The sequence below is a fragment of the Aotus nancymaae genome, unplaced genomic scaffold, assembly GCF_030222135.1.
Source record: "Aotus nancymaae isolate 86718 unplaced genomic scaffold, 86718_ANA_hifiasm-v0.15.2.pri h1tg000020l, whole genome shotgun sequence".
Lineage (NCBI taxonomy): Eukaryota > Metazoa > Chordata > Mammalia > Primates > Aotidae > Aotus > Aotus nancymaae.
In genome coordinates this window covers 71,132,594-71,157,451 of record NW_026988432.1, presented here as the reverse complement: position 1 = coordinate 71,157,451, position 24,858 = coordinate 71,132,594, and the positions used below count along the sequence as shown (strand labels likewise).

The 24,858-nt window shown below is 45.3% G+C and overlaps 1 protein-coding gene and 1 pseudogene across 1 annotated transcript; both read left to right on the top strand.

The window, feature by feature from the left end:
* The first annotated feature begins 816 nt into the window (after window positions 1-816).
* Window positions 817-17,608, top strand: LOC105722675 (amyloid-beta A4 precursor protein-binding family A member 2-like; annotated as a pseudogene).
* On the top strand, window positions 8,365-24,742 carry LOC105722664 (golgin subfamily A member 6-like protein 2). The gene is given in 10 exon segments (XM_064378951.1): window positions 8,365-8,373; window positions 18,861-19,100; window positions 20,331-20,592; window positions 20,722-20,796; window positions 21,411-21,514; window positions 21,806-21,961; window positions 23,298-23,356; window positions 23,690-23,738; window positions 23,740-23,832; window positions 24,174-24,742. Coding segments are annotated over 10 exon segments (1,575 nt in total). The 3' UTR covers window positions 24,702-24,742.
* Window positions 24,743-24,858: the final 116 nt, after the last annotated feature.

The window sequence follows — 24,858 nt, the reverse complement described above, 5'->3', positions numbered from 1 at the left end:
CAATTTCATACAGTGTTACTCTTTTCCAGAAAGATGGGTCACTGAATAATTTACATTTTATGGTTATTTTATAAGAAACAGTGTTTCTGGTTATAAGTGGTAAGCATCTTGTAGGTTTTGCAGTAAGAAATGATACGTTAGGAAAAAAGAGCCGTAAGTATCTTCTGCTCCAGAAGGTTTTCTGTTCATGGATGCTGCATCTTGGATTTGGAAACTGTGTTGCACTGCATCTTGGATTTGGAAACTGTGTTGCACTGAGGTGTGGTCTGTAGGGAGGAGCCTGTGGGCAGAGCAGTTTGGGTTCTGCTGGCCGCCTTTCTCCTCTGTTCAGGGAGGCTGGGTCCCAGAGAAAGATGACAGCAGTTAGGTCTTGTTGGGAAGAAAACACGGCTACCAACCCTGGATCATTTTGCCATCCCTGAACACATGCGATAGTCGTTTGCCTGCTTTTGGGGACGGTGCCTGTGGTTTGCGCGGGACGAGGTGGCAGCTGGCTTGCCTGCTGGCCTGTTTGGTGGAGATAAGATGCTCAGACCCACTGCTGCTATTCAGGGATCATGGAAATAATGAATGCACTTCCCTCTGTCCCCCAATCTCATTTGCATGTCTCTGGAGCTGAGCATGTATTCTTTTCCTTTCTTCATCTCAATTGAGCTTTTAATTAAATACGTGTTGCTTAAGCCATTCGGAAATGTTTCACATTTGTAAAAACAAAAGGTAGCTGCCTCCATGATTCATTCGCCCACCCCTACACCGTGGCCTTGTAGGACAGTCCGCCCTTGGCTGTGCTGAGCCCATGTGGAGTGTTTCTGGTTTTAATCAGAAGTGGAACAGTTTCAGTGCATCTTAGAGGTTCACGTTAGTGATCAACTTGGGTGGAGATGGTGACACTGCTTGTTCTCTCCTCCTAGGCTCTTAGTGCATCCAAGATCCTGAGCTGCCAGGGCCCTGGCCACTCCTGCCCCGAGCCCTACCTTGGCTGAGCTGGTCACTGCTGCGTGTCCCGGGCTGCCGGCCTGCCTGTCATCTGCAGTGCACAGGTATGCATGTGTGTGCATACATACACGCACCACACACATACCATGCCCACCTCACACCACACACATACCCCATACACACCACACCCAACAAACATGTCTACCCACCTCACACACCCCACACACTTAACCCATATGCAGCACACATACCACACACATACCATGCCCACTTCACACACATCACACACATACCATGCCCACCTCAGACACCACACCCATACCCCCATACACACCATAGACAACACACATACACCCACCTCACACATCATACACTACATTATACACCACGCCCACCTCACACGCCCCACACGTTGAATTTGTATGGGTACACCACATATGCTACACACGTACTAAAACCACCTCACACACACCATACACCTATCATACCCACCTGACACACCAGGAACATATCATACCCACCTCACACACACCACACACGTACCCCATACACACCACAGACAACACGCATATCATATCCACCTCACACACCACATAACTCTTACAAACCATGCCCCACCTCACACACCCCACACATTTAACCCTTATACACCACCACACTACACACATATACCCCCTCACACACACCACACACATATTATACCCACCTCTCACACAACATACCCCACATATATACCATGTCCACCTCACACCACACACTTAACCCATATACACCACTCACCACACACATATCATACCCCCACACACACCACACACATATTATACTCACCTCACACACACCCCACGCACACCACACACAGCAAACATATCATATCCACCTCACACACCACACACTATGTCTATACTATGCCCACCTCAGACACACCACACACTTAACCCATATACATTATACACACACATAATACCCATCTCACAGCCATATACACTACACACACACCACACACCTATCATACTCACCTCACACACACCACACATACCCATATACACCACACACACACCACACATATAACCACCTCACACACACCACACACACCCCATATACACCACACACACTACACACATACACCCACCTAAAACACACATACCCCATATACACCACACACCTATCATACTCACCTCACACACCACACACCACATATATACCATGCCCACCTCACACACACCATACCCATTCCATACCCACCTCACACACCACACACACATCATACCCACCTCACACACCACACACTTAACCCATATACACCACACACACACCACACACATCATACCCACCTCACACACCACATATATACCATGCCCACCTCATACACACCATACCCATACCATACCCACCTCACACACCACACACATATCACACCACACACACTTAACCTATATACACCACACAAACACCACACACATCATACCCACCTTACACACCACATGTATATACCATGCCCACCTCACACACACCATACACATATTATGCCCACCTCACACACCACACACATATCATACCCCCTTCACACACCACACACACTTAACCCATATACACCACACACACACTGCACACATCATACCCACCTCAAACACCACATATATATACCGTGCCCACCTCACACACCATATACATATTATACCCCTCACACATCACACACACTTAACCCATATGCACCACACATCATACCCACGTCACACACACCACACACACCCCATATACACCATACACATATCATAACCACCTCACACACACCACATATCACATATACACCATACCCACCTTACACACACCACACCCTTAACCCATATACACTTCACACACACCACACACATATCATACCTACTTTATACACACTGCACACATACCATAAATATGTGTCACACACCACATATACACCATGCCCACCTCACACACCCCACACATTCAACCCATATACACCACACATATCATTCCCTCCTCACATACATACTCCATACACATATCAAACCCACCTCACACACAGACCCCATACATACTGCACATACTCACTTCACACACCACATAAATAGTATGCCCACCTAACACACACCACACACTTAACTCATACGCACCACACATAGCACAAATACCATGCCCACCTGACATACACACCATGCACATATCATACCCACCTCACACACCACACACATAATCATACCCACCACACACATACCACACACTTAACCCATATACACTATACACACCTTACACATATACCTACTTCACATACACCATACACTTAACCCAAATATGTGGCACACACACCACACACATATCATACCCACCTCACACACACCCCATATACACCACACACACCACACACATATCATACCCACTTTAGATACACCACACACATAACATACCCACCTCACACACACTACACACTTAACCCATGTACACTACACACATGTTGTACCCACCTCACACACACCACACACATCATATCCACCTCACACACCACACACACTTAACCCATATGGACCACACACACACCACACTCATCATACCCACCTCACACACACCACACACCACATATATACCATGCCCACCTCATGCACACTACACACTTAACCCATGTACACTACACACATATACCCACCTCACACACACCACACACTTAATCCCTATACACTACACACATCATAGCCACCTCACACACTACACATATATCAGAAACACCTCTCACACACCAAATATACACCATTCCCCCCTCACACACCCCACACATTTAACCCATATATACCACACACATATCCTTCCCACCTCACACACATACCCTGTACACATATCAAATCCACCTCATACACATACCCCATACACACCACACCCACCACACATACCCACCTCACACACCACATATATACCGTGTTCACCTCACACACCCCACACACTGAGCCCATATGCACCACACACATCATACCCACCTCACACACACCATACACATAGCATACCTACCTCACACACAGCACATACTTAATCCAAATACACTACACAGCCACACACATATCATAGCCACCTCACATACACCGCACACTTAACACATATACACTACACACACCGCACACATACCATACCCACCTCATGCACATACCCCATACACACCACACACTACAGATACACCATGCTCACCTCCCACACCCCACAAATTCAACCCATATACACCACACACATACTACACACCTACTTCATACACTGTCACACCACACATAAACCCTCCACACACGTGATATACACCACACACATATCATGTCCGCCTTGCAAAAACCACACACATAGTTCATACACACCAGGCACTCTTCACAGTTAACACACGCCACGCATATACCCGATACTCACCACACCCACCTTATATACACACACCACACATGCCACACTCACCACATAATACCGCACATGCACACACCATACACATTTCATATACACCACACACACTTCATAAATACGTACACACCACACCACACTTCACATACATATTACATCACCCATACAACACAGCACATTCCACACAGACAACTTATTCACACTACAAAGATACCACACGCACCATACAATATCATACATACATATACCATACACATCTTATAGGCACCACACACCCCATACACACCACACACCCCTCATACAACCACACACATTATACACACCTCATACGTACCACACACCACAAACACTACGCCATGCACAGAAAACACACACTCAACCCTTCCACACTATATCACACTTCACACACACCACACACACATATCACATTCACATCTCACACACCACATACCACACACTATACACAGAACACTCCACACACTCACCACACTCTCCAGAATACCCCACACACTCCCTATGTACCACACCATGCACACTGTATATCACACACACACCACACTCCTCCACCACACACATTTCCATGCAAACTACTCATTTTGCGTTCAGACTGCTTGAATGAAACTGAATGGTTTAGTTTTCCCCAAATTAATACTGCTCGTCTGCACACCGCCGGCTGTCCTGGCTTGCACATTCCCTGCTCCCGCCTTTCCTTGGGTCAGCGCCACCTCCTGTGTTTCGGCTGTCTCTGGCTGTACCCTGTGGTGTGCTCATGTCCTGATCACATGGGAGGCTGGCTCCTCTGCCCCAGTGGCCATTTTCCTGGCGGAGACTGGCATGTTTGCCACCACTCCTGAGGCCCAGAGCAGCGGCTGGTGCAGGAAGTTCTGCTTCCTTCCCTCCAGACAGGACATTTTGTCTCAGGTCTGACATCTCTCCAGCTAGAAGAGAGACCCTCAAAGGCGCACAGGTGGCTTTGATTATAATGCTGGTGAATAATCAATGCGTTTTGGTAAAAAACTCAACCAGTACATACATCTTCAATAAAGTAAAATGCGCAAGCCCCCTCCGCTTCCACCTTTCTCCCCTCCCCTCCCCTCCCCAGAGGACATGACTGACAAACCTTTGGGGAGCTCACACTTTCTGTGTGTCTTCGCATCCGTGTATGGGCTGGGGAGTGTGTATGCATCCTCTAGCCATCTTAACGGAGCTGGAACTGGGATCTACACAAGTGCACTGACTGTATAGCTCACTTGCCATTTTCTCTCCAAAACAGGCCTTTAAGATCCCTCACTGTAGTGTCTGTTGCCCTGCCTCTTTAAAAACGCCATCAATTCTTGGAGCACACGAACTCTTTCATCATTTATTTAACCATTCCCTTATTTATGAGTACTTTGGTTGTTTTCAGTTTTTTAAAAGATTGCTGGCTGGGCGCGGGGCTCACTCCTGTAATCCCACCACTCTGGGAGGCTGAGGTGGGTGGATTACGAGGTCAGTTCAAGACCAGCCGGACCAATATGGTGAAACCCCGTCTCTACTAAAAATACAACAATTAGCCAGGCGTGATGATGCTAGCTAGTAGTCCCAGCTACTTGGGAGGCTGAGGCAGGAGAATTGCTTGAACCCGGGAGGTGGAGGTTGCAGTGAGTCGAGATCATGCCACTGCACTCCAACCTGGGTGACAGAGTGAGACTCTGTCTCCAAAAAAAAAAAAAAAAAAGATTGCTGCAATGAAAACCTTCAGCTGTCATTTTTCATCTTGCTGTAGGAGAACGTGGTGGGAGATGCCGTGGTGGTAGAGTGGCCTGGCACATGGCCAGGCTTTGTGTGGTTCTGACTGTATTCTTCCCAGTGTTCCTTTCTACAGTGGTTGCCTCTGGGAGATGACAACTGTGTGAGTGCCCACCATGGCCCACCAGAAGTGTGAGAGTGAGGAGCGGCATGTTGCACCACAGGGCAAGGCCAGGCCCTGTCCCGCAGTGCCAGGAGCCCAAGAGCGAGGACATGAAGCTGCCAGTGGAGGCCATGTACCTGAGGGCCTGGAGCTGTCTGCCCTGTGGCCAGAGAGCCCCATGCCCGAAGAACAGGAGTGCCACAACCACAGCCCCGATGGGGACTCCAGCTCCAACTACATGAACACCACCTCCAGGGAGGGAGGACTATGATGAAGGCCTCTCTGAAGAGGAGGAGAAGGCATCACCTACTACGTCCGCTACTGCCCCGAGGACGACGGCTACCTGGAGGGCATGGACTGCAACGGAGAGGAGTACCTGGCCCGCACAACGTGCACCCTGTGGACGCCGACAAGTGCCAGGAGGCCATCAGTGGAGGAATGGATGGACTCGGCAGGCCCACACCCCCAGGGCCACAGGGCTGAAGGCAGCCAGGACTACCTGGAGGGCTACCTGCCCATCCCGGTGTTTGAGCCCTCTGTCCTAGAAGCCCGTGACCAGGAAGAAGATGGCCCCCACTGTCCCAGCAAAGAGGGCTACCAGGACTACTACCCGGCAGAGGCCAACGGGAACACTGGCGCCTCCCCCTATTGCCTGAGGTGTGGGGATGGGGACCTGGAGGACCAGGAGGAGGACATCGACCAGATCGTGGCCGAGATGAAGATGAGCCTCAGCATGATGAACATCACTAGTGACAGTGAGGCCAGCCTGGAGCATGGGCCTGAGCCCCAGGGCCTGGGGACTCTGCAGAGGCCTGCCTTGCCAGCAAGGCCCCAGCAGGCATGAGGCGAGGGCCAAGTCACTGTGAACCCCCCTTCCAAGGCCAAGCATCGCAGAGATCCCCAGAGAGGCTTCAAGCCCAACACCAGGACCCCAGAGGAGAGGCCGAAGTGGCCCCACCAGCAGGTAGGACCCTGGCTGTCCCAGAGAAGGGAGCAGAGGGGCCTGAGAGCAAGGAACCTCCTGGTACAGGCCTCACAGATGCTGAAGTGAGGGGGTGGGAGGAGTGGGTGTCTTGCAGTTCTAATGGTGGCTGAGCCCTTCACTGGTCCAGTTATGAAGAATGTTGTGTGAATGCTCCAGCCACTCTTATGCTCACCCCTCAGACTGAGGAGTAAAGTCTTTTTGAGGGCTGATTGGCCACTGGTATTTCACAGAAGACGCCCCTACTCCCACCCTAGAAGAGAGTCCATTTCTACGCCGCTGCCCTGGATCTGCTCATGGTGGGGCAGTGTCTGTGGGAGAGCCCGTCAATCTCAGTGGTGTACTCAGACCAGCAGGGCAGTGGCAAAGACGTGGCGGCGCTGCTGCTCACACACTGCTGTGGCCAGTGGTGGGTGGCCTGGTGGCTGGGGTGGGGGCCGCCATGCATTTCACAATGGAAGTGTCTCTAAAAGCCTGGGGACCTTGGTCTGATGGGCAATTAGCTGTGAATAACTATTTGGAAAAGGATTTTTTGAAAGTTTGACAAAATCTTGCGGAAGAAACACATGCTAATGAGGGCAGTGGATGTCAGCATAGCTGTGTTTTCTTTTAATTATAGCAGAATCAGCGTGCATTCTAATAAACACATTTGAAAAGCTGCCTTCCACAAAAAAAAAAAGCCTCACTGTGAGTATATAAAGAAGATGTGATTCATTATTGGACTTGTGTAAAGGAACTTGTATTAGTCCAGTTATGTGGAGTGCTTTCATATTTTTTAAAGCCTTAGGTATTTTTTCTGAGAAGAGTTCATGAATTTGAGTGTGTTTGTGTGTGGGTGTGGGTGTTTGTGTGTGTGTGTGTGTACTGAGAGCTTGGGTTTGGAATGGAAATCTTATTGTCACTTGGGATTTTCAGCACTTGTATTTAGATGTCTTATGTTTTCTGTAAAGCACGTTCAGTGTCAGTTGACTTCACTTTGGGGGTGTTCCTGTGATTCAAAGCAATTCCATGTTTTCGGGGCTGTGGGATGCACAGGAACTCCCATGGTACTAGCGGATATTGGCAGAGCTCTCCCCTAAGGCCAGGAGGCCCTGGAACCTGGATCTGGGCTTTAGGCCAGAGTGCCTCTCTGTGTTTCTCTTTGGTCTTTGGCAGGGCCTGGGCTTGTCCCGCAACAATGGCGAAGGCAACACAGGGATTGACGTGGGCTGTGCACAGTGTGTGACACACTGTGTCTTCTTGTGACAAATGGTATCTCTGGTCAAGTTCTTGTCAAGGAAAATGATGTTTAGAGCCTGCTGGGAAGTAAGCAAGACCCGATGTTTTTCTGCTTTTGTGCTTCATGCTAACCAGATACTAATTTGGGTGAAAAAAACCCAGAGATCTTGGCGTTGGAGAGCTGGGAAGTGAATGAATGGGAATGAATGAATGGGTGGGTGGTAGTTGCTGCTTAAAAGGGCACATACATATACTGGCTTCTAACCTGTACTGGCCTTCATGGTTAAAGATGCATTTATATACTGTGCCCTGGCCAGGAAGCTTGTCTTTTGACCTTTGCCCAAAGTGGGTATGAAGGCACTTCCAAAAATGCCAGTAAATTCACTTCTAAACTTGATAATTATAAATTGTGTCAGTTGGTAAATTCTGTCTTACAGAGAAGTATTTTGTAGTAAATAACATTTTTAAAAATAAAATTTGCTTTTTAGTAAGGCAAATTCTTAGTTTTGTGAAGCGTCTATAAATAACACATCTGATCTTTTAAAATATAAGGAATTGAATTTATGTAATGATTCAGGCTTTTCCAAGTTAAAATGGTAGTTATTTTAAGGAATGAATAGTTTGGGATATTTATTTTAAACAAAATAAGGCATTGATCTTATTCACATAGCCATATAAGTGAAATGTTTCTTATTTTAAATTAGATTATGTTGTAACCTTTTTTTTGGTTTTGCTTTATATTTGACGGATTGCTTTTCTTTATTCCTAAGGCATCCGTTAGTTGATTTGTTCTAAATTGTTCCATTTTTAAAAGCTGTTAACTGTTGTTTGTCAATTCAAAGCTGGATTTAAAAGTGAAGATTTAATTTTTGTCTCTCATTTTGCATTTAATATTATTGAAGGCTTTACTAATGCTTTAAAAAACACAAAAAGTTATTGAACATACATTTATTATCTAGAGGAATAAATGTGCTCCAAATGCTTAGCATGGAACTCTGGAAAAAGACCTATAAATTCTCTCCAGTATTTTAAAAATTGGTATCTAAATAATTTCATGTTGAACTAGATTAGTAACCTAAGTTGTCTTCATTCTGCTTTTAAGATTGAAAAAAAAAAAGTTTAATATACAGACTTAGGTACACATTCAAAATTTATTTTCTGTTATGCTTTTCTGGCCAAAAGGAGTTGAAGAATTTTTTTCCTCATCTTACTTAGGACAAATGTTGTCAGGTTTTAAAAAAGAAAAATAAAACCAAAATATAACAGTAGTTTTGAAGACTAACTCTATATGCATGGCTTTAATAATAGCATAGTTAAAATGACATTTAATATAGATTCATTTCACTGGATGATGTCACCTTTTAAAACAGCAGTATTTCTCATATCATTTCTGGATGGTCTTGACACATTCTTATATCTTCTTCAATGTGACTTCTTTACTTCTCTGGTGTTTTCTTGAGTTAAAATAATGGCTTGAAGAAGATCATAGGAGATTTACTGGCTCTGTGCTGTTTCTTAAATGTTGGGCAAAACTAGGCTGCTTGATAAATGTAACTTATTAAAATGAGCTCTATTTTCAGTGCCCCAAGCTGGCCGGGCAGTCTGACAGAAAGTCTTATTTCCTCTTGTAGAGAAAGACTAGAGTCCATTCTTCCGCTAGTCCAGGGCAGTGGCCACAAAGACCAGGAAAGACATTACATGGTATGCCATCATTTAGAAGAGATTTGCATTTAATGGCATTGTTACAGATAAAGTATTTCCTGAGCAAAAATCTCATTCACTCAGTGTTTGGGGGACTGTTAAATGTTATAATCATAGTTGCCTTTCTCTGTGGAAAAGATTTATTTTTATTCTTATTTTTATTTATATATATATTTTTATTTTTATTTTACTTTAAGTTCTGGGAGGAAAAGATTTCTTTAATTTGCTGTGATCAACTTTCAGTTTTTTTTTCTTATAGCCATGCATACTCGTAATCTAAATTTCTTAAGTTTATTTAAAAACCAGTGGAAAAAACCTCAAGGGGATAAAAACAAGCACAAAATAAACAAACAAGCCATCCTCCTGTGTTCTCTGTGGGCGCACATGGAACTCCATCATGCCTACAAGAAGGCTCAGTTTAAGAAGACAAGATTTTGTCAGCAGTGGGACTACCAAAGCCTACCACCCCCTTAAAGACTGAGGAAAATGAAAAAGTATTCTAAGCTGCAAAAATCCCCAAAGGAAAACACCTATTTTCCTACTAACGAGCCCAAGGAACCTCAAAAGCATGCCTTGTTTCTGTCCTTTTCTATTTCCGTGGTCCCCCAAATCCGGAAAACAAACAGAACATAATTTTATGAGTCTTCTAGAAGAGTTTTTTCACCAGGAGTTACTGGCCACAGGCTCTGTTTCACCCTCTAGAAATAGTGGTCTTTGTTATTAGGGCTTATGGTGCATGGCCTCCTGGAACCAAAATGTGAATTCATGTGGAATGGACATTAATCCAGTAAGTAAGGAAAGAAGCTGTTGCATTACTGGGACTTTAAAAGTTTGATTTACCTTTATATTCTTTTTCCTGTTCCCATGTTTTGTCACTTGTGTGCACATTGCTTCACCATTGGGCCACGAAGGTATTGTTCTGCAGTGTTGAAACAGAATGGAAATGACAGGAAATATCTGCAGTTATCCAGGAGAAAGTATAATGGCAAAGTTGTTTGTTTCTTTGTTTATTTTGTGCTTGTTTTTAACATTTAATTTTAATAAACTTTATGGTAGCGGCACTGCAGTGACAGGTGGTTGAGAGTTTCTCCCTAAAGCTATGGCACCAGTCTTCTAATGGACTCAGCCTGTATTCAGCCTGTGTAGTCCTGGCAGATTCTTGCTCTATTTCAGAATGGGACAATAGAATAAGCGACTTGAGAGGAAGAGGAAGAAGAGGAGATGGCTGAAGTAGGTATTTTAGATAAGAATGACATTTCATAAATATCTTCATTTGTGAACATTTGAATAATTTTCTAATCTCTCTGTAAACTGTTAATGTGGGATAATTGAAAGCACGGTGTATTTGGAATGGAATATAATTTCTCAGCTCTGGCTTTTACCTCTAACTGATGACGCACCTTTGAGCAAATTGCTTTATCTGAATTCTTTGGATTTGGTTTCCTGGCAAACAAGAGCTATTTACTTTTAGTACCAACATTATATTGTATTTAATACTAATCAGTCTTTAACCTGTATTTGGTTATTTTTCAGAAGAGGAACTGCTAAGTTTTAAAAATATTATGTTTGCATAAAAGAATTTGAGTAGATTTGAGGGACTACTCACCAGAAGTAGTGAAACTCTCTCTTGTTGAAAAATCATCAAGGAGTTTTATCTTAGTCTGTTTTATGTTATAACAGAATACCAGAGACTGGGTAATTTATAAAGAACGGACATTTATTTTCTCACAGTTCTTGAGACTGGGAAGTCCAAGATGAAAATACCAATATTTGGTGTCTGAGGGCCTTCTTGTTGTATCCTCACGTGGTAGAAGGCGGAAGGGCAGGAGAGCAAGAGGTGGGCAGATCACTCGCGGTCAGGAGTTGAAGACCAGCCTGGCCAACATGGTGAAACCCCATCTCTACTAACAATACAAAAAAATTAGCTGGCATGTTAGTGGATGTGTATAAATCCCAGCTACTCGGGAGACTGAGGCACAAGAATCAGTTGAACCGGGGAGGCCGAGGTGGTAGTGACTTGAGATTGTACCCCTGTACTCCAGCCTGGGCAACAGAGGGAGACTTCTGTGAGTGAATGAATTTATGTATGTATGTATGTATGTGTGTATGTTGGCTTATTTCGTAATGGGAGTTTACAAAACTTCTAATCTGCTTTACCCAGAGTCCAGCTTTTAAATAAAAGATAGGATATAAAAGGAAGGAACCTCTTGTCCCCCATAGTATAGACATATTCTGGTTCTTGTCTTCCACTGAGCCAAGAATAGTTTAACTTTTGGCATAGGAAACTATGAAGAATAACACCTTTAATAAGGTAATATTTTTCTTCTTTTTGCAGGATATAGAAGACTTAGATCACTATGAGATGAAGGAAGTAGAGCCTATTAGTGGGAAAAAGAGGATGGTGGACTTGAAAAAGAAAATTTGGCAATATTAGAAAAAATTAGGACAACTCAGAGGCAAGACCATTGAAATGTGTAAGTGTGTATCAATCTCTAGAACCTGGACCTTTGTGGTTATGTAATTATAGTTTATACCAGCAATTCATTAACATGCTGATCTCAGCTGCTTTTCTCCTCCATTCCTGCCTTAGCAGTGGATTCAGTCATATGTTTGTTGGTATTGAGACAGGGTCTTTGCTCTGTCACCTGGACTAGAGTGCAGTGGCACAATCATAATTCACTGTCTCCTAGGCCCCAAGGAACCTCCTGCCAAGTGGCTTGGACTATAGGCATGTGCCACCACGCCAGGGTAATTTTTTTGATTTTTGGTAGATATGAGGGCTCACTATGTTTCTCGGTTGATCTTGAACACCTGAGTTCAAGGGATCCTCCCATTACAGCATCCCAAAGTGTTGGGATTACAGGCATGAGCCACTGTGCATACATAGCCTCAGTTATATGTTTCATTGCTCTAGATTGCCTTTCTCATTTACTGATAGCCACTTTTTAACCCTGTTCATCAGCTCTTCACATCCTGGAACCACCTTCTGATTCCTGTGCCATTGTCGGAGGAAAAACTCCTGACTGTAACGTGATGATCAAGAAAATTTGGAGGTAAAGAAGACTCTGATGTCATTTAAGGATAAAGAACACTCTAACGTCATTTAAGGAAACTGGTTCTTCTGCCCCTATTCTTTGGAATATTTAGGGCTAAGTTCTTAGTTTCTGACATCATAAAAAGTTGAAAGTATTCTGTTCTAGGAGCCATTTGAAAAAATTGACTAGAATTTAAGAGTGATTAGAGTTAATAGCATTAGAATTTTAAAATTACCTGTAGTCCGCCAGGTGGGGTGGCTTGCACCTGTAATCCCAGCATTTTGGGAGGCCAAGGCCAGTGGATCACTTGAGGTCAGGAGTTTGAGACCAGCCTGGCCAACATGGTGAAACTCTGCCTCTACTAAAAATATATCAATTAGACGGATGTGGTGCCGTGCGCCTGTAATCCCAACTGCTCGGGAGGCCAAGGCAGGAGAATCCCCTGAACCTGGGAGGCAGAGGTTGCAGCGAGCCGAGATCGTGCCTCTGCACTGCAGCCTGGGCAACAGAGTAAGTCTCTACTAATAAAGAAATAACTAAATACATACCCATAGTCGTGTATCCCTCACAACTATTTTATGTTTGCATGTTCTCATCTTTACTTGTGTGCGTACTTTCTTAGTAATGCCACTTAGAAATAGTTTCTGGAGGAATAATTCCTGAGAGAATTTTGTATGGTTCCTTCTTTTTTTTTAAGGTATGTATTGGGTAGAGGAGCATTTCATATGGAACTTCTCACAAAACAGGTGACTATTTTCTTAAAATTTTAAATTTTCACCCTTAATATTGTGTTTTGATGATGTAAGTCAGATTGTAAGGAGAAAGTTCTTAAGTAATAGCTCCTACTCTTGAAGAAATTTTAGTTGCTTCTTTTTTTTTTTAGTACCTCCTACTTTCAAGAATGAAAATGGTAAACCAGAAAAGTGGTTTTGTACTTGGTGCTGAATCTATGCTAGGATAGGCATTAAGAGTGACCTTTATTTAAGGTTCTAATTTGCTCATGCTAGGCACTTAGAACATAGGTTTGTTGTTCTTTGAGATTCTGGAAATGGTCCAGTTTTACTTTTCCCCTTGACTACAGACTTTTTAATACCGATTTGCTGCTGTTGAGTTATATGCCATTTTGTTAGGCCTTCCCAAGTGGGAATTAGGAAGGTTGCTGTATTCTAGAGATGTTTTGTTCTTCCTGTAGGGCTGGAGCAGTACCTATTGAATGGAATGGGTCATGATGCAAATGAATGTCACCTTAGTTGAAGGCAAAACCAGAATGCAGTTTGGAGCAAATAAGGTAACTTTAGTAAGAATTTTACCTAAACCCTAAAACATATTTTATATTACTTTATGAGCCTTCTTTTTGTCTTGACTTCTTTTTGAGAGAATGAATTTCATTTTCATTTGCTTTGTTTTCTTGTTACAAAAGTGATCTATAGAATATATAGAAGTATAAGAAAATCAAAGATACGAATTAATTACCATTGAATGATTTAGGGTCTGTTTTTTTAGTCTGTGTTAGATGTACTGTAGATAAACATGTCTACTGTTGTAAATTTATTACTGGTGTGTATCCTGCTGAGACCAGCTGGGTCGTGGAGTCCTATTCCTTTGGCGGTGCTGAAGGAGTTAAGAAACAGTATAAAGTGCAAAAGTGGGATCAGAGTGGGATGTCAGGGGGCTGACAGCATTTCCCAGCTGAGAGCCCAGAGCAGACTCTGACCTACGTATTGATTCTTTTTGAACAAGCGATTATTTTTAATAAGCAGGTACTCAGTGTTTCTTCATAGGATAAAGACAGACTAAAGAGGCAGCTAGTGCCTGTTCACTAGTAAAATAGAAATAAGCTAGAGAGCACTCTTTGCGAGTCAGCGATGAGGACAAGGTCAAATATCCTGTGATTTGCAAACTGGTTTAACTAGTGCATAACTGGTACATATTGTTTACATTTCTAGCAGTTTTCTGCCTGGGGATGGCTCAGTGTTCCTTCCCATTGCCTTTCAGCAAACAACATACTTCATCACACGTGTGTCAAGACCTTCTCCCAACAGTATACCCTAGTAAGTTAAAAATTATATGTACTTGGAAGTTTTGCAAAATTGAGTTCTTATATAGAACTAGTAACAGGTGAACTTTTATGTGCTAGGCTCTAGTCTTTTATTCATTTATTTTAACTTTTTTTTCTCTGTGCCTATAGTTCTAGCTACTATAGGCATGCGCTGAGGAGGCCGAGGTGGAAGGATCTCTTGAGTGCAGGGGGCTGAGGCTGCACTGAGAAATGTTCGTGCCAGCCTGGGTGACAGTGAGACTCTGTCTTAATATAAAGTAAAATAAAATCAATACAAAATGTAATTGCTAAAATAAGAAACTCAGTAGATGGATTAGACATCAGAAGAGGGAATTAATTGATTAGACGATTATCTTCAAAAACATAAGGCAGAATGTTACACAGAGACAATGAGGATAGATGATAGGGCAGAAGTAGGTGGGGTGGTGGGGGGAGAGATCAGAATGAGGTCTAAAATATGTCTCAGTGGACCTAGAAGGAAATCTTAAAATGATATTAGAAAGTGAGAGAAAGGCCAGGCACAGTAGCTCATGCCTGTAATGCCAGCACTTTCAGAGGCTGAGGCAGGTGGATCACTTGAGGCCAGGAGTTCAAGACTAGCCCGTCCAACATGGTGTAACCTTATCTCTAATAAAAATACAAAAATTAGCTGGGCATGGTGGCGGGTGCCTGTAATTCCAGCTACTGGGGAGGCTGAGGCACGAGAATTGCTTGAACCTGGGACGTGGAGTTTGCAGTGAGCTGAGATCACCACTGCATTCCAGCTTGGGTGACAAGAATGGAGCTCCGTCTCCAAACCAAACAAAAAAACAAAGTGAAATAGAAGTTCTTAAGGTATAGAAGCTCTAAAAGTCATAGAAGGAATCCACATAAATCAATCACAACAAATGTAAATGGACTAAAGTTAGACTGATTGATAAAATCCAGCTGTTTTAATCTATCATATATGAAGTATGAGGATACGAAAAGATGGAAAGTTTTTATAAAGGAGAGAGATCGATAGATATGCCAGTATACATTAAGCAAAAACAAGGGATGTAGCCAGGCACGGTGGTTCACGCCTGTAATCCCAGGACTTTGGGAGGCTGAGGCGGATCACTTGAGATCAGGAGTTTGAGACCAGCCTAACATAGTGAAACGTCGTCTCTCCTAAAAGTACAGATATTAGCTGGGCATGGTGGCATGTGCCTGGAATCTCAACTACTGGGGAGGCTGAGGCAGGAGACTCCCTTGAACCCGGGAGGGGCAGGTTGCATTCAGCCTAGATCACACCACTGCACTCCAGGCTAAGCAACAGAGCGAGACTCCGTCTCAAACCAACAAGTGATGTAGCTTTCGTATCAAAGAAAATAGGATTTTGAAACAGTGTCTGTAGCATGCATCTGTCTGTGAGAGAAAGCAGGGGATGGTGGCTCATAACAGTGGGCTGTCCACTGTTGTTTAAAGAAGAACATACAAGAAATTCATAATAGCGGTTAACTTTTGTGGAGGAAGGGGGATGAATAGGAGGAAACTTGGTGGTTAGGGGACAAGTGGGGAAGAGTTTGTGCTTAGGATATAGACATTTTTGAGTGTTGTGCTGTGTGAATTTATTATGTAAAAAACAAATCCGTGACCTAGTAGGTAGATGTGCACCACTACGGAGAATACTGATGGTATATTAATTGGAAGTTAAGATAATAGGTTGGTTGTACCGATTGGGTAAAAATTAATCCTAGATTTGGCTTCTTAGAAAGATTGTATGTTTTTACTAGAAGAGGACTCCTTTAGTAAATGGCTTGGTGCCAGTTATGGGCATTCTTTAGATTTCTAACTTAAAATATCATTCATATGTGTAGTTGTGGAAGCTTAATATTTTCTCATCTGCAAGTAATATTTTGTAGGGGTTTTTTTTTTTTTTGACAGAAGTGATGAGGAAGAGAGTTTGAGTTTTATTAACATCCAGACAGTGTTCTTTCACTTGATTCATCAGCATGGAGATGGACTCTAGAACCTGAAGGCTTTGTACTTGTCCAGTAGTAGGAAGACGTATAATAATGAACTGTGAGGCTTGTTAATGTTTATTGGGGTACAGTTTTGGTTAGGTTGAGAATGTGCATTTATAAGAGGTTCCCAGGTGCTACTGGTGCTGGTCTACATTTTTGAGAACCACTTTTATATACTAGCTGTAAACTGTAGAACTCTAGAAAACAGCTTAGTTTGGTGTGAGATAAAAGCACACAGGTAATGGAGCAAATCATGAAAAAGTCAACCCTTGATCCCAGCCTAATGTGGAATTCAGGTAACAAGCAGTACACAGTGACACAATGCCATTCTTGGTTTTCATGATTGCAAGTCATAGCCAAGTATGAAATGAGAAATTCAGTTTCATTCACAGGACTTAGAGAGGCCAGGTGATTCTAGAAAAATAGGATTTAGTGATTAACCTCCTGAGAGTAGGAGTTATTTATGTCCTTTTTCTCTCCCCCATCACTTAGCATTCAGCCTTACTTTAGGAGGGTCTTGTATTTGTTTTAAACTGGTAAAGAGCTTTGAATGCTTATTAAGTGGAAAACTTTGTATATTTATTTATTTTGAGACAGAGTCTCATTCTGTTGCCCAGGCTGAAGTGCAGTGGCACGATTTTGGCTCACTGCAACCTCCACTTCTTGGGTTCAAGCAATTCTCCTGCCTCAGTCTCCCAAGCAGCTGGGATTACAGGCTCCCGCCACCATGCCCAGCTAGTTTTTATATTTTTAATAGAGATAAGGTTTCATCATGTTGGCCAGACTGGTCTTGAACTCCTGACCTCAGGTGATCCACCCACCTCAGCCTCCCAAAGTGCTGGGATTACAGGCATGAGCCACCATGCTCAGCTCAAAAGCTTTGTGTTTTTAAAGATGTTAGACGTGTTTCTTTTCTTTTTTTTTTTTTTTTTTTTTGAGACAGTGTCTTGCTCTGTCACTAGGCCCCAGGCTGGGGGTTCAGTGGCTGGCGCAGTCTCAGCTCACTGCAACCTCCGCCTCCCGGATTCAGGCATTTCTCCTGCCTCAGCCTCCCTAGTAGCTGGGACTACAGGTGTGCGCCACCACACCCAGCTAATTTTTGTATTTTAGTAGAGTTGGGATTTCACCATGTTGGCCAGGATGGTCTTGATCTCTTGACCTCATGGTTCTCCTGCCTCAGCCTCCCAAAGTGCTGCGATTACCGACGTGAGCCACCAGGCCCCGCAGACGTTTATCTTTAAAAAAAAAAAAAAAATTCTTTTAAATGTAGGAGACTAAAAGAAACTTTTTCCAAATAAAAAAAAAATCATTGTGATTATTTCATCTCATTGGAATGTTGGATAACACAGTCTGATCATCATCAAGCATGCTATGGATTTGAGGTAATAAAGTTTTAAAGTTTTTCAAGTGAAACCCAGCCCTGCCCCTGTCCTGGAGTGGGTGGGGGCAGTTGGTGCATGGGCAGCCTTCATTGTGACACCACAGGTCCCTCATGACACGCCACTGCCTGGCCACACCTCCATTCCCTTTTATCTTTCTCATTGACCAATGAGCTTGAAGCATTCATATGACCAATGAGCTTGAAGCATTCAGGCCACATCCATATTCTGGGTTCTAGTGAGGCCCTGGTTATGCTTCCTCTGGCTCAGTCACACAGCTGCGTGGTAGGTGAAAGGACATATCTCACTGTCCTCTTCTGTATCATGCCAATGTGGCCCCAACCGCACGTCCCTCCCCAGCCCCACGTCCCTCCCCAACCCCACTTCCCTCCCCGACCCCACTTCTTGCCCCGACTCGAATTCCCTCCCCGACTCGACTTTCTGGATTTGACCTCCCTCCCCAGCCCCACGTCCCTCCCCACTGTGAGATGGCGAAAGAAACTACACAGAGTAAATGAGCAGAAGCCAAGGAAAAGGTAAAATGCACCAGGTTGCAGCCTCCCAACCCAGCTCCAGGCCCTCTCTGACAGGAGAACTCCTGCCAGAGTCTGTGCCACTCCTGAGGCACACCGAGCTGGCTCCCCAGTGCCTCTGGGATCCCTGCACCAAAATTTTGTCAGCCAGCCCTACGCTGTCAGCGGTCCTGCTCCTGCTCTCACCAGTCGCCCCAGGGCGACTTTGAGCTGGTGATTCCCGGGGCTCCCCACTCTGTACTCTGCCCTGACCTCCTGCTGCCCCAAACCCGACCTCCCTGGGCTCTTTGGGCTCGAATGTCCAAGGACCTGGGTCCCCCGGTGCCTGCTCTCACCAGTTGCCTCAAGGTGACTTTGGGCAGGTGACTCCTGGTGCCCCTGCTCCATACTCAGCCCTCACCTCCTGCCACCCTAAGTCTGAGCTCTGTGTGCTGTTTGGGCTTGTGTCTCCAAGGACCTGGGTTCTGGCCCTGCGCCCCCTGCCCCATCGCAAAGTGGCAACTCGGGCATCACACTGATGTGTCCCCCTTACCCCACGGAGAAGTGGAATGTAGTGACGTTGCAGTCCCCCAGGAACTGACATTACTGCCACTAGACTGGCCTGATCTTAGGACCCAGTCCCCTAACTGTTCTTGCTCTGTTTTTGGTTCCTCTGGTGGCAGCAGAGATTTTCAGCTGGAAGAGAAATGGGGGCCGTGGGACCTAGGAGAGAGAGGTTTCAGGCTGCCTCACTCCCTTTACACAGACTTTGACTGTGAAAGACCTGCACCTCCCCCATGAGCTGAGAACGTTGACAGTGTCTCTGAGCGGTGATGGGAGAATGGGCTTGCTTTGGTTTGGTTTTCTCCCAGGCTTCTATTCTGGGCGTGGTGGCCCACTCCTGTAATGCCAGCAATTTCGGAGGCCGAGGCAGGCAGATCATGAGGTCAAGAGATCTCGAGCAACCTGGCCAACATGATGAAACCCCCCTTGTCTACAAAAAATACAAAAATTAGCTGGACATGGTGTCATGCACCTGTAGTCCCAGCTACTGAGGAGGCTGAGGCAGGAGAATCACTTGAAGGATTGCAGTGAGCCGAGATTGCATCACTGCACTCCAGCCTTGTAAGAGAGTGAGGCTCCATCTCAAAACAACAACAACAACAACAAAGGAAAAAAAAAAAAACCTGTAAAGTAGGACGTGACTGTAGGGGCTTGTAGTTCTCATGAGTATCACTGCTCTTCTTTTCACAGCTGAGAGAATATCATCAGCACAACAGCCCTGGTGTTGGTACAGGAGCAACCGACACCAAAGGGCAAATAAATAGTGGCAGCAACCCTGAGACCATCACTTCTGCTGGCTGCCACTCACCTGAGGATGAGTGTCTTGGCTGGGCAGGCTCCAGGGGACAGAGGGCCCAAGGGACAGTAGAGGGTAACAGTGAAGATTGTGGAAGAACTGCCGGGTACTGGTTAAGAATCCTGGGTTTGATTGCTCTCTCTCCATCTGCTAAGGGTATGATTTAGGGCCAATTGCTTGAGCTCTGTGGGCCTCTGCTTTCACATCTGTAAAATAGGGGTGGTATTGTTTTACTTACATTTGTGAAGTTTCAATATTTGTTCTTGTTTTTATGTTAATCCGTAGTACAGGGCCTGCTGTCAGCACTTCTCCTCCTTGGGCTTGTGTTTCCTGAGGAGGTGGAGTTAGAGAGCATCACAGGTTTCTGTTAGCTCTGGGAGTCCGGGATTTCAAGGCCAATGAGAGTGGAAACCTTGGGGCCAAGGGCTCCTGTCTGCCTTTTCCGTCCCATATCCCCACTGTGAAGAAGTGTAGCTGGCCCGTATGTGCTCAGTGTTTGCTGAATGAATGCACCTTTATAAATCACAAGCTGGCAGAAGGGTGAGCTTTTCTCACACTCCATCTCTGAAGATTGATGTGACTGTCCTTTGGAGAGAATCTAGTTTCAGACTTTCAGTTCTGTGGCTGTGGGTGAAAACCAACAAAACCCAAATCCTCTTTCTTTGGGAGCTTGAGGAGAGTTTACTAGTTTATGTTCCCACTGGGTCTGAGAACTTTGACTCTAAACTCCACTCCTGGCCCCTGCCTACCGCTTCCTGGCCTGGGGAATAGAGTCGAGTGGGCCACCCTCAGTCACCTTCCTTTGATTCTCCCCATACAAACAACAGAACCGAGCTCAGCTGGATGAAGTAACGTGATTTACTGGTTTGCCCTTGACATGACTGCTGGGTTTTGGGGGGGCACTGAGATGTAGAGGTCCCAGTCTTGTCTCGCCCACTCCCATCCGGGGGAAGAAGGCTCATCCCCCCTCCCAGATTCCACCCCATCCCACAGGGTCCCTGATAACCTGGACCCATGGGTGGTCCTGTCCTGGGGCATTGGTGGCATGTCTCGCTATGCTGTCTCTGCCACCCTCCTAGTAAGAGCTCTGTCTTCTCTTCCTATAGGAAAATAAGCCAATCTACCACCATCTGGCAGCACTCAAGTGGCAGGTAGAGGTGAGTGGAGGGTGTGGAGTTCCCTCCTGTCCTCTGGAGGAGGTTTCTTTGCTTCTGTTTCAGCACGTGCTTGGGTTTTCTCCCACAGGCTCAGGCTGACATCATCGGTGCCCAGTAGACAGCCCTATACTTCAGCCAGAATGCAGCCAGGCAGCTAGAAGGTGGGAATCTGGGCACCCCGTCATGATCATTTCAACCTGGCACTTTGACAGGCTTTTAGGGGGAGTCCCTTGGGCCTCATCTCAACCTCTCTCCTTCCAGGAGACTGCAGATACCTCTCCGGCTGCCTGCAACATGCCTCCCAACAGGTGGAGGACTTGAAGCAGGCTTTGTCTGATGTCTCCACACAGAAAAAGGTGGCAGACAGGGTGAGTCCAAACACCTGCCCCGTCCCCTGGCAATCCGGCTTCCCAGATGGAGGAGTGATGATGGTAAAGGTTCCTTCTGCAGGATGGAGCATCCTTCCCAGAAGGCAGCATGGGCCATTTCTTGCTGCTTCTGTGTATGGTTGTCAGAGGCAGGCTGGGGCTGAGTCGGGGGTGCTGTAGGGAGTGGTGCTTTGGCCTTGGCCAAATCCTAGGTAGGGGTTAGGGTACTTGTACCATGAAGGTATGGAAGAGTATCTTTAGTATGTTACCATTTGTGTAGCGAGAGGGAATACGTGTTTGTGTCTGTGTGTATTATGGTAATATACATAAAACATGTAAGGATTCATTAAAAAACTCAGGAGAGAGGAGCACTGTGAGAGAGAGTTCCCTCTTGAATTCCTGACCTCAGGTGATACACCCACCTTGGCTTCCCAAAGTGCTAGGATTACAGGCGTGAGCCACCGCAGCTGGCGATATTTCCCTCTTGTACCTTCTGAGTTTGGGACTATGCCAACCTATCGTCCTTTCAAAAAGTCAACAAAAGATTAATTTCCTCCTCCTTATCTGTGCCCCTACCCCCAGGAAAGAATGGGTTTAGAGAATCAGAGATACCTGGGGGTTGAGATACCTGGGGATTGAAATCCCAGCTCTGTCTCAGTGATCTTAGGCAAGCACTTAACCTTTAATACCCAATGTTTTTCATCTGCACGATAGAGGTAATAATAGTAACCGTCTCCTGCTGGTTGTGAAGATTAAATGGGATTGTTAGCATAGTGCCTGGTAAAGCACTCAGTGAAGATTCCAACAGTGGTAGTAATAACAGTCATGACAATAGCAATATTATCTGATCTCTCTGGGCTCTTTAGCCAGCTATAAATTCAGTCTCTTTCACAGCATTATTATCTGATCTCTCTGGGCTCCTTAGCCAGCTATAAATTCAATCTCTTTCCCTGTCCTTTCCACCCTTACTGAGTTCTTTGAAAAACAAATGAGGGCCCCAGGCTCATTGGCTTATATCTGTAATCCCAGCACTTTGGGACACTGAGGTGGGCAGATCACCTGAGGTTGGGAGTTTGAGACCAGCCTGAACAACATGGAGAAACCCTCTCTCTACTAAAAATACAAAATTGAGCCAGATGTGATGGTGCATGGCAGGAGGCTGAGGCAGGAGAAAAAAAAAGAAAGGAAAACAAAGGAGACCATGGGTATGCCTTGGGACATGCCAGGCGTGATTGAGAGTGAGGAAGAGTTGCTGTGGACTAGTCACTGCAGCCGTTGTTCCTGTTGGTCAGCTGCTGCTCTGCTGCATTCCGACTTAACTTTTCTGTATTTGCAGTGCAATGAGGAGTTAAAAAAGGAGACGGTTGGCCTGAGTCTGGAACTGTACAGGAACACGTAGGTTTGGGGAAGGTGGGATGGGAGGTCTGGGGGCCCTTAGCGTGGGTGGAGTGCTGGGAGGTGGGGTGTACAGGTGAGCATGGTGAGGGGGTCACAGAGGTTTGCACGTGTGCCCAGCAAAGCTCTAGTGCTGGCTGTGCCACTGATTCATGGGCTAGACTCGGGCAACTCATATCTTCTCTCTGGCTTGCCGCCTGTGTCTTTTAATTTCTGGGGTCCCTTCCAATGCCACGGTTCTGTGGTGGTTGTGGGGTGAGGGTAGAGGGTTGATCAGCAAAGCAGTCCTTTCTGTTCATCGTTCATGCCTTTCTCTACTGCCTCTGGCCATAGTATAATCAATGAGGAGCTGCAGAGGAAGAACACCAAACTGGAAGAAAAACTTAAGACTCCTGCAGTCCGAAAAGTCCAGCATCCAGCTCAGTGTCCAGGAGCTACAAAGAAAGCTGGATAGGGCCAACCACCTGCTGCCGCAGGTGAGAGGCTGCAGCCCCGGGGGTTGGGGGAGCCCCATCCACCTGAGGCCATGGTCTAGGGATCATGCCGGGTATGGGGAGGCTCCAGCCCAGAGCTGGAAAATCTGGGTCCTGGTGCTGGTCCCGCCATATAATCCTCTAGAGTGTGCTAAAAATCTACAAATTGTGGCCTTTCCTGGGGAATCAGAATCTCAGGGTTAGTACTTAAAAAAAATTTTTAAAGCATCATGGATGAAAACCATTGTTTTATAGATGACATTTCTATAGCTAGCTCATGAGCCTATTTCTTTTTGAGGTTCAAACCAACACTTTGATTATTCCAGGTGCAGCTATAAGAGGAGATCGAGAACCTGAAGCAAGAGCTTCACATAACCAAAGGAGAGCTCCAAGAAGCGCTGGATGAAAATAATCGCTGGGAACGCCTCTACCGGGAGCAGGAGGAGAAGATACAGGACGGGGAGCAGAAAATACGGGAGCAGGAACAAAAGATGCGGCAGCAGGAGCAGAAGATGAGGGAGCACAAGCAGATGATGGTGGACTGGGAGCAGAAAATACTGGAGGAGGAACTAAAGATGCGGCAGCAGGAAGAGAAGATGAGGGAGCACGAGCAGATGATGGTGCACTGGGAGCACGAGCAGATGATGGTGCACTGGGAGCAAAAAATACTGGAGGAGGAACTAAAGATGCGGCAGCAGGAAGAGAAGATGAGGGAGCACGAGCAGATGATGCAAAGGCGAGAAGAGAAGATTCGGGGACGGGAACAGAAGATTCAGGAGCAGGAAGAAAAGATTTGGGAGAAGATGCAGGAGGAAAAGAAGAGGCTGTGGGATGCGAAGGAACAACTGAGGGAGCAGGAGAAGAAAAGTTAGTATCAAATTTACCGTTTTAATAAAAGTTATTTTAAAATTTCTACCTGAGGACTCTCATATCTATGTATGTTTCTATTGTCTTTTTTTATCTCTTGGTCTTTCTCTTTTAGTCTTGCCTGATGGCATGCCTAGTAAACTTGTATCTGCCTCCAGAGTG